General features: G+C 38.0%; 1 protein-coding gene across 1 annotated transcript; it reads right to left on the reverse strand.

Moving 5' to 3' along the window:
* Positions 1–3,314: 3,314 nt before the first annotated feature.
* Positions 3,315–4,118, reverse strand: LOC136227774 (17.8 kDa class I heat shock protein-like). Its single transcript, XM_066016525.1, has one exon. The coding sequence runs from the start codon at positions 3,959–3,961 to the stop codon at positions 3,485–3,487; it is 477 nt and encodes a 158-aa protein (XP_065872597.1). The 5' UTR covers positions 3,962–4,118; the 3' UTR covers positions 3,315–3,484.
* Positions 4,119–15,203: the final 11,085 nt, after the last annotated feature.

Genomic DNA, 15,203 nt, shown 5'->3' on the forward strand with positions numbered 1-15,203 from the left:
CATTTTCTGCTGCTGCTCGCCGAGCACCTACTGCTGTTCAACAACCTTCTCATGTTGTTGCTGCTGCTCACCGAGCATCTTCTGATGCTGCTCGCTGAGCACCTTCTGCTGCTGCTCGCCGAGCACCTACTGCTGGTTGGACAAAACCTAGAAGAGGCCAAGTAAAATGCAACTGCGATGCTTCTACTTTTCTGGATGCTGATAAAATTAGTATGGGAGCGGTGTTGCGGAGTTTAGATGGCACTTTTATGGCTTGCTATAGTGCTTGGAATGATGGTTATATAGCTGCTGCTACGGCTGAGGCTATTGCATTGCGCCAAGCGATTATATGGACATTTTCACTCAATTGCAGCAATGTTATCTTTGAATGTGATGCCAAGCGAGTTGTGGACGTTGTCAATACTCATAAAGATGATCTATCAGATTTTGGAACCATTATAAGCGATTATCAATTTCTTCTTTCTAACAGAACCGATTGTTCGGTGTCGTTCTCTCATCGTTCAGCGAATGAGGTTGCACATGCCATTGCACGACATGCCCTTTCCAATGCTAACGAGTTTTCCTGTTTTACTATTCCTATTTGGCTATCAGCCGCTGTTTGTAAGGATCATTTCATATCTTTTTTAATATAATCCGAGTACTTGTTTCAAAAAAAAATTATCCACTATTTATTATGAATTTATTATGTGAAATGTCAAGTGATTCCTCATTCTTAGAGAACGTAATAGGAAAAATTCTTTGGTAACTGCCAATTGAAAAACAATTATCCTTAGTTGATATAATTTAAATAAACGGCCAATTTAACATAAAGCAATCTTTAGGTATCAACTTTTTTTTAACAGAAAAGATGAAACTTTTATTTATGAAACCGACATATTACCGTCCTTAATAATAGGATCTATGAGCCAATGTGGTACAAATGAAGAACAAAAGTCACTAGCATTGGAACGGGCTTGTCTAGCCGTAGCATGAACCGCACCATTCGCTATACAATGAATAAAAGAAATTTTAAAGAATAGTAGTACAATCTTGAATTAAAGCTCCAAACTCAGACAAATCGAGCCTTGGTGATTCAACATGATCAACCACGAGTTTGGCGTCCGATTCAATCTGGACTTGTCTGTACCCCAATCCCGTCATCCATAATATGCTATTCCTGATCGTGAGGGCCTCAATGATCTTCGGTTCTTTCACTTCTGCGATAAGGCTGCTGTTGTAGAACAACATTTTAGTGAAATTTATCCCAAATTATCATAATAGGAAGATTTTAAAAGATGATACAATAAGATGCGGATCTAGCCCATAAGGCTCTGTTCTTTATCGCTGAAAAAAACTGAACTGAACTGAATTGAACCGAACTGAACTGAACTGAATGCTACTGAATACTGAACTGAATTGAACTGAATGCTACTAAACTTAACTCAATGCTACTGAACTTAACTGAATGCTACCGAACTTAACCGATTATTAATAATAAATAAATATATTATTAAAGATAAAACTAAATCGAATATCAAATAAAAGCTCGGGTTGATAAAATCTTGACTTGATAAAAACCTATGAAATTAAATAAAATTGAGTCTAATTTAAATTAAAAATACAAATTACATACAAACACAAATTTATATATAATTTAAAGTCTATGAAATTAAATACAAATTTTTATATAAATATAAACTCTTAACTTTTTATTCTAATTAAGGGTTAAAGTGCAAAAATAACGTTTTGGGTCATGAGTAATTTTACCCCTAACGTCTAAAATGGTACAATTTTATCCCTAACATTGATAAATTCGATAAATTTTAGAAACAATTCATAATATGGATACAATTCCTAATTTTTAAATAATGATGTATACTTTAGTTTTGATTTTTTTTATTAAACGATATATATTTTAATAAACTATCATTTGTTGACTTTTATCTAATTTATAGATAATGATAAAGTATAAATAATAATAATAATAATATATAATAATGATAAATTATAGATAAATAATAATAATTATAATATAATAAATAATGATAAATTACTGAATGCTGAAACTGAATACTGAATTGATTGTTATTAAAATTAAGTGATAAAGAATAGAACCTAACTCGGAAGGTTTCAGCCCTTCCGCTCCTAACTTCACCCTTGAATAATATTTATCCGACTTCACCCTTGAATAATATTAATTCGATATTTTATAGCCTTCATAATTTATATCCCTCATGATTTGTATTCATAATTTAGATTTATATTGATGTTTTTTAAAGTTGATTACATCGGTCTGGTTGAATTGGTAAAAAAAGATGAAGTTTTGAGTCCAATTTAACTGAAATTCATATTTTCAATAATTTCAATCTTTTTCTAAATAACTTTCTTATTTTTATTAATCAATTTTTTTTATATCTTTCTACAAATAAACTCTATTAGATTAAGACCTTGTTTGATAAAACACTTAATTACTTTGATTAAGACCTTGTTTGATAAAACACTTAATTACTTAAATTAAAGTGTTCAACACTTATTTAATTTAAATGTGTTTAATAACAATTGTTTCTCCACCACTTAAATTAATTAATTAAGTTAAAAATTTAATAAATCTATTTAATTTAACATTTTAAATTAAATATTATTAACTAATATTTTTATAAAAGGTATATTATTCAATATTTTCAGTATTTATAATATTCAGCACTTCAAATCACAAGAAGAAACGAAAAAAGATTTGAAGAAAAAGCTATTGATTTTTTTTAGTAGAATTGGAAGGCATGGAGGCATGGACAAAAAGAAAAAAGAAAGAAAAGCTAAAAATTAAAAACGGACAACTCTGCTCAAGACTGAACTTCTATTGTCATCAGTGTCCGTTCAAGACTAAACTTCTATTGTCATCAGTAAGGATTTTCTGGAAACCTGCAGGAGGCAGACCAAACTCATAGTGACCCAAAAAACAAAAATCCGTCGGCCAATTAACCGTCCTGTTATCCTCTCTATACGTATGAAAAAAATGAATCTTCCAATCTTTCTCGCAGTAAAATAAACATTTCTTAATGATGTAAACTGATCTATTCAAGCTTTTTTTTTTGAAAAAAAAAAAGAGAAAATATAAAATAATACAAATAATGTAAAAGAATGAAGAAAGAAATCAATGAAAAAAAAAAGTAAAAAATCTAACAGAACCGATATTGTAGAAAACCAGCATAATCGGAAGAGATAAATGAAAAGAGTTTGCCAAATGGATGGATCAATAGACGTCCGACCAAAATTAACTAAAACATCAGCATCCCTATTGTCTTCTCTCGAAAGATATGTGAAACAAATAACTGCAATTCCGAAATGTGCTATTGATTTTATTAAACAAGAAAGAAAAGCAAACTCAACATTACATTAGAAGAAAGCTCCAAATTAAACCGATTACACAAAACTCATACAGCAAAACACATCACACTCATTAAAGTTACTCTGCAACACAAAGCACATATGGATAATTACGAGTTAATTAGCCAGAGATGTCAATTGCCTTAACATCTGGTTTCTTAACTTCCTCTTTAGGCACTGTAACTGTCAGAACTCCATTCTCCATACTCGCCTTTACCTCATCAACCTTTGCATTTTCCGGCAGCCTGAACCGCCTCAAGAATTTTCCACTGGATCTTTCAACTCTATGCCATTTATCATTCTTTTCTTCTTTATCTCTGCTTCTCTCTCCACTTATCTGTAAAACCTGACCTTCTTCAACCTCCACTTTCACTTCTTCTTTCTTCAATCCTGGAAGATCTGCTTTGAATACGTGGGCCTCCGGTGTCTCCTTCCAGTCTATTCTTGTGTTTGCAAACGCCGTTGTTTCGTTCGATAGCTCCGATCGAGGGACTAGGGAGGCCATAGGGAAATCCTGGAAGGGATCCCAGACGTCGAGAGAGAATGGGTCGAAGATGTTGCTTCTCCGGCCGCCGAAGATGCTCGGAATGATAGACATTTTGATTTCCTAATTAATTGGATGCTGAAAATGGATACTTTGTTGATCTCTGATTTTCTTCTTTGGTTTGGAGAGTAGAGATAGGAAAGAGGTATTTATAGGAAACCGAAGGAGATGGAGGATTTCGATAAGATTTACTGGGAGAGAGTTCTTGATGCTTCAAGAAGAAGGAGATACCCGATCTCTCTGGAATGTGGAAGAAATAACGACTACATACACATGAATAAATGGGCTTTCTTTTGAAGAGTAAATGGCCTTTAGCCCTTGATACTACCATTTTTTTTGTTTTTTCCGCTCTATGATTTTTGGAGAAATATCAATTTAGACTCTACGTATAAAATAGCATCAATGTACGTTTAACGTTTAAAAAATGGTATCAATTTAGGCTCCACGTACAAAATAACTCTAATATAGACTTAACATTTAAAAAATGATACAAATTTAAGTTTCGATAACGGATTATTATTACTCTGTTTAGTTCTGTCCTTGATAACGGAACGAAACACGTCATTAATATTACTCTGTCTGTCAATTGTACATGAATGGAGAAATTAGAACTTAACGGAGTAATAAGAATAACGTGTCCAATCCGTTATCCAGCCTTAAATTGATACTATTTTGTAAACGTTATGCCTATATTGGTACTATTTTGTACGTGGAGTCTAAATTTATACTTCTTCAATAACCATATGTCTATTTTGGTACATTATCTTTATATTATAGAGAAATTTACATATAAATTTACATATAAATTCACTTTTAAAAAAAGTATCTGCAACTATATCAAATCATAATTTTGAATTATCTCAAACTCAAAAAATCATGAGTTTTAATCTATTTTAAGAATTAAATTTTATAAATTAGGAGTTTAGAATATATTGTCTAAGATTTAGAATATATAAATTGGAGTTTAAATTTTTTAAATTTAAATATAAAAACATACTTTATTTATTAGATATAGAAAATAATAACATATTTAAAATTATAGTTAAAAATCTGATTTATTTATAATTTTATAATAAATTATGATATTCATGTAGAAAACTATTTTTTAATCTTCTACCATTCATAGGAAAAAAAGGATCTTATATCCTAAATTTTCATATTTTTATACATTACCTTTTTACTAATAATAATTTTACCTATTTAAAAGATGTTCAAACTATCTCTTACCAAAAAAAAAAGATGTTCAAACTATCAATTCCTTTTTTTTTTGGTAGAAAAGGAAAGGAAAAACGAATAAAAAACAAACCACACAGGGATTAGCATAGGGAAGCTAACCCCAATCCTGTCTTCTAAGAGAAGAGGAGAGAGAGAGAGATAGGGGGGACGGTAAGGGTAGAAACGCCTAAACACCCCCTCATGGCCAACCGCCGCCAAGTGATCCGCAACACGGTTCTGCTCTCTAAAAATGTGACTGAACTCAACAAACTCAAACGAGGAGCTAAGCCTTTTAATAGCTCTGATAAGGTTGCGACTATTCAGACCCATAACATGATTATCTAAAATCATATTGATGGCCTCCATGTTGTCCGACTCCACCAAAAGCTTCTTAAACCCCAGCCTTTTAGCAAGATGGATACCAGAAAGAATGCCCCAGAGATCCGCTGAGAAGGAAGAACCCAACCCCAAATTCTGGGTAAACCCAGAAATCCAGGCGCCTCCCCGGATCTCTAAGAACCCCTCCGGCAGCAATCTTACCATTACTGAGACAGGATCCATCAGTATTCAGCTTCACAACCCCCTCTCTTAGCCTGCTCCAACTCACGAGGCGAACATCACTACGCTGAGAAGATCTGGCAAGGGGCTCTCCTCTGAAGCTATCAATAATAGAGGCGAGTTTCTTAGAGAAGAACTCAGCTAAGTTTGGAACAAGCACAGCTTTATTACCAAAAATCTCCTCGTTCCTCCATTTCCAAACTTGGTGACATATAATGGCAAAGAAAATGTCCCCATACTCCATATAACTCAGTAACTTACCACTAATACCATGAGAGAACCAGTCGTCCCCAGAATGGCCCATAAAGGAAGAGAAAAAATGTTGGGGGAGAATTTTCTTCCAAACCTCTTTACTCTTAGGGCAATCCCTAAGAGCATGGCACAAAGATTCAACATGGCCTCTACATCTCCCGCAAGCTCCAGAATTCGCCAAATGCCTTCTATGCTATCCGCGTTAGTGAGTAACCTGTCCTTAACACCCAGCCACAAGAAGCTCCTAATATGGTAGGGGACTTTGAGGGCCCAAATGGTCTTCCAAATATCCGAGGGACGATCGGACCTAGAGAGGGAAAGAGCTTTAAAGGCAGATTTGCAAGAATAAACTCCATTGTTAGTTAGCGCCCAGCAATGCCTATCTTCGTCTTCCTCTTGGTTACTCACCTTCACTCCCCGAATTCTAAGGAGAGTCTCAAGGCTAAAGAAAGTATCAAACTTAGGCTAGATCCAGTCCCCTTCAGAGTCCACTACATCGGCAATCCTCCAGTTACGGATATCTCCGGGCGGGGGGGGGGGGGGGGGGGGGGGGGGGAAGTACACACATCCACTAAAGGTTTATCCCCAATCCAGGTGTCGAGCCAGAAGCTAATGGACTTACCATTACCCACCTCCAGACCAACCCCCGAGCAGAACTCAGCAAACACGGCGCTAAGCCCTTTCCAGAGGAAGGAGCAATTGACAACTCTCTCCTTAGGGCCCCCGAAGATCTTATCTTTCTGATACTTGCCACGAAGAAGGCGAACCCAGAGAGAGGATGGGCATTGCCACATACGCTAAAGGAGTTTCATTAATAAAACCTTATTATTGTCTTTAGCTCTCCTAATGCCCAAACCACCTGAATCTTTGGGCTGACAAACCTCACTCCAAGGCACCAGATGGATCTTTCTCCCCTCCGCAGCTTCCCCCCACAGGAATCTCCGGTTAATCTTATCAAGATCATTGAGCACAGGATCCGGAAGCTTACAAGCCTGCATAATGTGGTTGGGAGCTACGCAATTCACAGACTGAATTAAAGTCAGGCGACCAGCGAGGGACAGAGTCTTGGCTTTCCACGTGGCACACTTCGTATTGGCTTTGTCCAAAGTATCTTTAAAGGAAACTTTAGACACCCTCTCACTGTGGAGGGGAATACCCAAATACTTCCCAAGAGAGTTAGTAAGAGGAATACCAGACAAATCACTTAACGTTTTGCACATCCTCGGATTCATGTTCTTAGAGCACATCATCCTAGATTTCTGGATATTAAGTCTCTGACCAGAGGCCGAACAAAAACAATCCAGGATATTCATAATGACACTCAACTGCTCCTCATTACCTTCAAGAAAGATAAGGACATCGTCTGCAAAGAATAAGTGAGTCACCTGGGGACAGAAGTTATTAATGGCCACAGGGTGGAAGCTTCCAATATCAATGGCATCTTGGATCAGGTGGGAAAGCCTCTCCATGGCAATAACGAAGAGGAAGGGACTCATAGGATCACCCTGATGGATGCCCCGGCCCAGCGAGAACTCCTCCGACATATCCCCATTCACCATAACTTGAAACACAGGAGAGGAGATACAAACCTTAATAAGCTTTCTCCAACTGTCCGGGATCCTAGCTCTCTCCAGACTCTCCACCAGGAAATTCCAGTTGATACGATCATAGGCCTTCTCCAAATCCAGCTTTAGAGCCACAATGCCTTTCTTCCCTTTCCTGATCTTCATTGTGTGCACCATTTCTTGGGCAATCACCACATTATCCATCATTTGTCTACCGGGTACAAAACTACCCTGATTCTGACAAATGATCTCCGAAAGAAAGCCCCGGATTCTATTAGCCACAATCTTTGTAACCGTCTTAAAAAGAACATTACAAAGACTGATGGGTCTCATATGCAAAAAGGAGGTGGGTTTATCAATTTTAGGAATAAGAACCAGGAGAGTTCTATTAACCAGCTCAATATCCTTCGAACCATTGAACACTCCTATGATAAACTCATAGATGCCCTCCTTCACAACATCCCAATGCTTATGGTAGAAACCAGCGGGAAGACCATCAATCCCCGGAGCTTTAGACGCCCCAATGCTGAAGATGGCATGGTCAATCTCTTTCCGAGAAATAGGAAGGAAGGAACTCTGCCTGATATCCTCACTGATCAAAGGAAAGGTAGCAACAGAGTGAGCCCTCTCCAGCTGGACAGGTTCTTCTTTGCACAGATCCTTATAGAACTCCAGAGCCAAGTTCCGAATTACCTCATCTTCATACACCCACTCCCCATTAGAATCCTTAATGGCCTCAATCCTATTCCTCTGCCTTCTGATCATAGTAGCCAGATGGAAGCACCTAGTATTATGATCCCCATCTCTAATCCAGGATTTCCTAGATTTCTGAAACCAGAGAAGCTCCTCCTGCCTAAGCACAGCTTCCAGGTCCTTCTGAAGGGTTCGGAGGAGGCCATCCAAACTATGGTCAAACCTCACCTCCAACCTGCATTGAATGCCCTCCATCCTGTTTAACAACTTATTCTTTCTTCTAATAATATGCCCAAAGACAGTCTTATTCCATCCCAGCACATTATTCCTGAAACCTTCAGCAGCTTGCAGAACATTTGAATGAGGCTTCCAATTCTCTTGAACGAATTCCTTGAACATTTGTAAACGTTATGCCTATATTGGTACTATTTTGTACGTGGAGTCTAAATTGATACTTCTCCAATAACCATATGTCTATTTTGGTACATTATCTCTCTATTATAGAGAAATTTACATATAAATTCACTTTTAAAAAAAGTATCTGCAACTATATCAAATCATAATTTTGAATTATCTCAAACTCATAAAATCATGAGTTTTAATCTATTTTAAGAATTATATTTTATAAATTAGGAGTTTAGAATATATTGTCTAAGATTTAGAATATATAAATTGGAGTTTAAATTTTTTAAATTTAAATATAAAAACATACTTTATTTATTAGATATAGAAAATAATAACATATTTAAAATTATAGTTAATAATCTAATTTATTTGTAATTTTATAATAAATTATGATATTCATGTGGGAAACTATTTTTTAATCTTCTACCATTCATAGGAAAAAAAGGATCTTATATCCTAAATTTTCATATTTTTATACATTACCTTTTTACTAATAATAATTTTACCTATTTAAAAGATGTTCAAACTATCAATTTCAAATATTAAACAACACGATATTAAAAATTTATCTAACAACTCATTTAACTTAATAAACGTAATTATATAAAATATGTCGATCATAACTTTGACAAAGTAAGTTCATTCAATGGTGGAAAAAACAAAGTAAGCATAGCCTAACCCATAGGACAAGTTATAATCTATTTTACCATTTCTAATACATATCTCGTTATATATATCCTTACTTTTGTGGTAAACAAAGTATATTTATATTGTAGTCTTCACACATAGATCTGAAATATGACGAATCCTAATTTTAACAAGGCTGCGTATTATCCGAGTTTCCTCTCTTTTTCTCCCTCAATCCTCCACGTCTTCTCTGCCCATTGCTCCATTCTTCTCAATCCTAACGCCTTACTCCATTCTTCTCGATCAAGGAATAACAAATTTAGGTCGTGAACTATGTTACTCCTAATCGAAACTCCCGACCTTTCGCCTCCGGAAACCCCCTAAGGCCCTTCATCTTCAATCACTGTGTTAGTCGGGCTATAGTGGCCTAATTGATCGATCAACGCCTCAACTCTAGCTTTTATGGGGAGGTTGGAAAGGCAACAAGGGAGCTTAAGTTCAACAGACAACGACCATGTTTGGTAAAGAGCTTAGGATGGGACTCCCAAGCCAACTGGTACCGAAACGGTCTCATACCCCTAGGACGATTGCCTCTCAGAAGTCTAAACAAAATGGGACAATGATCCGAATGACGGAACGGGAGATTTAAGACAGAACTCTCCAGAAAAGAAGTCTGGGCAGACACATTAGCATAGACCTTGTCCAAACGAACAAAGGTACTATTACGTTTCCAAGTGAATCTGTGACCAGAAGCCCCCAGATCGGAAAGCCCACATAAATCCATATTATTCTTATGGTGGAGGCAACGATTAACATAATGATTGGAACCCCCTCTCTGGTCACTCATAAAGGCGATATCATTAAAGTCACCCGTAACAAACCAGGGTTCGGAGATGCTGACACTCATAGAAAAGAAAACCTCCCAAAGCCGTTTTCGATTCGCTAAGATAGGGCCAGCATACACAAGGGTAAACAAGAAGAATTTATTACCAGAAATGCTCACTTTACAGTGAATGAACTGCTTATCGATATTAATAACATCAAAATGAATCCGCTCTGGCCTCCAGAAAAGCCAGATCCCACCAGCCCGGCTAGTTGCCTCCGATCTAACACACCTCCAGTTCTTAAACTTGTTAACCACCTCATCTGCTTTCTCTCCACTAATCTTAGTTTCCAGTAAAGCAAAACACGAAGGGTTAAACTATTTAATAAGATCAAAAATATGGATACGGGTAGCTTTGCTAGCCGCTCCCCTAACATTCCAACACAACAAATCCATCGAAAGGAGGAAACTGACCACGCCAACCAACCTAAGCCAGGTATTTACTAGGGGCCCCTGAGAGCCTCATCGAGGTACCCGCAGGTCCCCTTTTCTCTGAATGAGCCAAAGAACTCTGGATACTCTTTTGTTTACCCTTTGGTTTTTTCAAGCTATGTTTAATAACCCCTATTGATTTCCCAATCCCAGGATCACCACTAAGAATAGGAATACTAACCTCATTATTCTCCTTCATATTTCGGGCCACTATAGCCAGGGAACCCCCTTTAGCTTCATTTTTGGAATCAAAGAGGGGGTTAACAGAGTCAACCACTAACTCAGAAGGCTCAACGGACTCCAAACCCGGTATGATGTGCTCCATATGCTCACCACCCTGGGTAGGCACATGAACGTCCTCAATAGACAAGGCATCAAACCTAGATCCAGACCTAAGAGCGGAGCTGGATCCAGCCTCCTCCCTAGCTTTGGAGATAGGCTTCTCCTTCCCACCAGGACCAGCAATAGGTTTAGAAAGAGAGGATTTTCCCTTACTGTTGATATCAGGAGGAAGATTCTGTACAATAGGAGGTTGAGTTCTACGACGAGCAGTCCTTTTAGCCAGCATCCAGGGTCCGAAGTTCCCTCCATTCCCTTGGTTTCCAACAGAAACACTCCTACTCTCCACAACAGTCTCCTTCAAAATATTTTCCCTTTTGGGGCAACCTTCTTGAGAATGACCATATATACCACATTCATAACAAATGTTATGTAAGCCTTCATATTCGATAAAGAAAACCTTATTCTGAACACAAAATTTGGATAATAAGGGTTTCGCAAGATCAACATCCACACAAACCTTAGCAAACTTGCCCCTAATGGCACCAATAGTAGTTTTGTCCACATGGTGGACCTTCCCAACCATACCTCCTATTTTACTGAGAAATTTCTCACTGTAATACTCAATGGGAAGGCCCGGAAACCTAACCCAAGTCAATATCCTGTTCACCGTAGAATCATGAGGGTTAAAATTAGGCACCCAAGGCCGTAAAGCCAAAACATGGTTAGATATAATATACGGGCCCCCCTTTATCACAGTATTATAATCCTAAACTTTGGTAAACTTAATGACATAGTAATCATTCTCAAGGTCAGTAATACTGACTTTCCCTTTCCTAGCCCACTGGGCTTGAATCCTCTGGGCAAAATAATTGAAGCTAATCCTCTTCCCCAGCACCTTCACTATCAAAGACACTCTCCACTTCTCTCTGAGTTCACACTTCTCTTCTGAGGACAGTCTAATAACCGCACACAGAGGATCATCCTGGGCACCCTCCTCCTCGTCAGAATCAGAAAACAGATCCGCCGAGTCCCCTACCGTCTCCACTTCCTCTAAACAAGGCTCCTCCTCAACCACCCCCATAACCGTGTCTTTCCAAGACCATTTACCTATCCCGTTAACCCCCATAACAGTCCTGGGAGAAGCCTCATCCCCCTGTCTCTGAACCTCATTCCCAGCCCTTGAAGGGCTCTGACTCGAGGCAATAAGCCCCCCAATAGCTGCCCCAGCCAGCCCAGCACTGATCGGGATAAAACAATGACCGCCAGGCACCGTGCCGGAAATCCCAGGCCCACGCCCAGCCCCAACGTCGGCCGAATTAGAATAGTGCCCGAAGCCGTTGGCCAGAATGCCGGGCGCCGCACAAGGGGCAGGCGGCATCTTGCCTACCATGCCATCCGGGACGGTGGGGATCAAGGCACGGGGAACATCCCATGCCGCTCCCGAGCGTCCATCCCCCGACTTGCCGCACACCTCTCCAACCGCTACCGATCGCCCAGCCCCCGACTCGCCGTCAGAACCCCAAGGATGCCCCCCCTCGGCACCCGTCCGCCCAGCAAACCCTAACTTACCAACACCGCCCCCTTCTGCGAGATCCCACCATTCCTTGTTTCCAACCGCACCCTCGCCTCCCAAACCCGAGGCCAGATCCGGCCAACCCCCCCAAACCAACCGATCTATCCCTCTCCGTCGATCTCTCCCGGATCCTATCCCCACTACCCCGCCTTTCACCTCTCGAGCCAGCCGAAGCCTCCTCTCCCGTCATGCACCCATCCCCCGGACCCCGATCCACCCCCAGTGCCGTCACTGCCCCCCCGATCCCTTGGCCCCTGCCCCAAGCGGCCGCCAAACCCCTCCCTCGCCTTACCCGTCGCCCTAGCCTTGCTCTCCATCTCTTTCGCCATTATCTTAAATATTAAACAACACGATATTAAACAACACGATATTAAAAATTTATCTAACAACTCATTTAACTTAATAAACGTAATTATATAAAATATGTCGATCATAACTTTGACAAAGTAAGTTCATTCAATGGTGGAAAAAACAAAGTAAGCATAGCCTAACCCATAGGACAAGTTATAATATATTTTACCATTTCTAATACATATCTCGTTATATATATCCTTACTTTTGTGGTAAACAAAGTATATTTATATTGTAGTCTTCACACATAGATCTGAAATATGACGAATCCTAATTTTAACAAGGCTGCGTATTATCCGAGTTTCCTCTCTTTTTCTCCCTCAATCCTCCACGTCTTCTCTGCCCATTGCTCCATTCTTCTCAATCCTAACGCCTTACTCTATTCTTCTCGATCAAGGAATAACAAATTTAGGCCGTGAACTATGTTACTCCTAATCGAAACTCCCGACCTTTCGCCTCCGGAAACCCCCTAAGGCCCTTCATCTTCAATCACTGTGTTAGTCGCGCTATAGTGGCCTAATTGATCGATCAACGCCTCAACTCTAGCTTTTATGGGGAGGTTGGAAAGGCAACAAGGGAGCTTAAGTTCAACAGACAACGACCATGTTTGGTAAAGAGCTTTTTGAAGTAAAATTAGTGGTTTTAGTCACTTTAGAAGTTTTGATTAGTCAAACTTCTAATAGTGGTGTTTGGTGAAGAGAAGTTTGAAAGAGCTTATTGGCTTTAAAAAACTAATTTTGGAAAAGTTGGTTTTATGAATTTTTTCAATTAGCTTATTACTTTATCTCATTTTAAGGATATTTTTTACTCCTAATTACTGCTTTTAACCCCAAATAAAAACTTTATCATGTTTTTATTGTTATTTTAACAAAAAACTATTATCAATCAACTAAGTTTTAACAAACAAATTTGCACAATCAGCTAATCAGATCAGGTAAAAAAAAGCAATCAGTTATCAGCTAACTGCTATTAACCAGACTGGGCCAATATCAATTTCTATAACTGTCAACATTAGGAATAAAAGATCATCTTGCATTACATAGGCAAATATGACTTTTAAGATTCTCAATTCCAAAACTTCCGTTGAGAGCAACGAACCCTTTTAAGTTATCTTTTGAAATTCTGTCAGGTGGAAGTGATCATCCATGATTTTGCCTTATCTTTTTTCTCGAGTTATATCATTCAAGATAGTCTTCGTCTGCGAATCGCGCGCATGAAAACACATTTTTCACAATCACATTATTTCTCACTCTCTCTCTGATTTTTGACTTGGTGTTGCAGTATTGAACACACAAAACAATCTGATTCTCTGAATATTAACCACTTATCGACCGTCAACCCCTATGGGCATCAATCGACCGTCATCCCCATTAGACATCAATCAGCCATCACACCAACTCTAGTCATCATCACTTGAATTTTATTATTAATTTCTGGTTTGTATTTATTTTTGGATTATGTTAATTTTTAAAATTCTCTATTCTATCCCCTATCTTTGATCCTCTTTTTGGTAATCTCTCCCTTTATCTTAGTTCCTTCTTACTAATAAGCTCATTGGTTTGTCTCCCATTGTTAATTTGTAAGAATCCCTTAAATAATTAGATAACTATAACTAGGCCTTGCTTGGAAGTTTTAAAGTGAAGTTTCATAACGAGACTTTGCTCAACAATTTGTAGTGCCTGATATTTTCTTATTTTGTTATGTATTTGCCTATTATAGGAGTGGCAACAGTGCAGAGCGAAGACGGAAATGTCTTTCCTATTCCGTTTTCAATGTTTATGGGAAAGATTTTGGAGAATCCATGATAAATAATTCCGGAATTTTTTCATCCACATCCCTTCTCCATACGGATTTCTACGGGTAACGATAAATCTCAATGTCCAATAAAATAATATTAATTTAAAAATATATTACACAGAAATTTGATTACCACATTATAAAAAAGTAACCATTATATGAAAGAGCTACTAATGGATTTATGTTACTTTATTTAGTCTGTAAATAAAATAAGGACTAGAAATTATAATAGCCATGATATGTTTAATTTAACAGGTTCAATAAAATAAAGATTAGAATAATAGCTCTGATATATAAATAAAATGAATTTAATTTAACTAATTGAATTGTATGGCATGGGTTACTTCAGCGCCTAGAACTCGAATATTGGCTCGAGGCATTTTCTCTACCCCTTCTTACAAATTAGTATGTATGTATATAATTAGTTTAGATATACAAAAGGGTAACTGTAACACCTTAGTACTCGAACATTGGCTCGAGGCATTTTCTCTACCCCTTCTTACAAATTAGTAGGTATGTATATAATTAGTTTAGATATACAAAAGGGTAACTGTAAAAGGGTAACTGTAACATCCTAGTACTCGAACATTGACTCGAGGCATTTTCTCTACCCCTTCTTACAAATTAGTAGGTATGTATATAATTAGCTGTAACATCCTAGTA

Source organism: Euphorbia lathyris, chromosome 4 (genome assembly GCF_963576675.1).
Source record: "Euphorbia lathyris chromosome 4, ddEupLath1.1, whole genome shotgun sequence".
Classification (NCBI taxonomy): domain Eukaryota; kingdom Viridiplantae; phylum Streptophyta; class Magnoliopsida; order Malpighiales; family Euphorbiaceae; genus Euphorbia; species Euphorbia lathyris.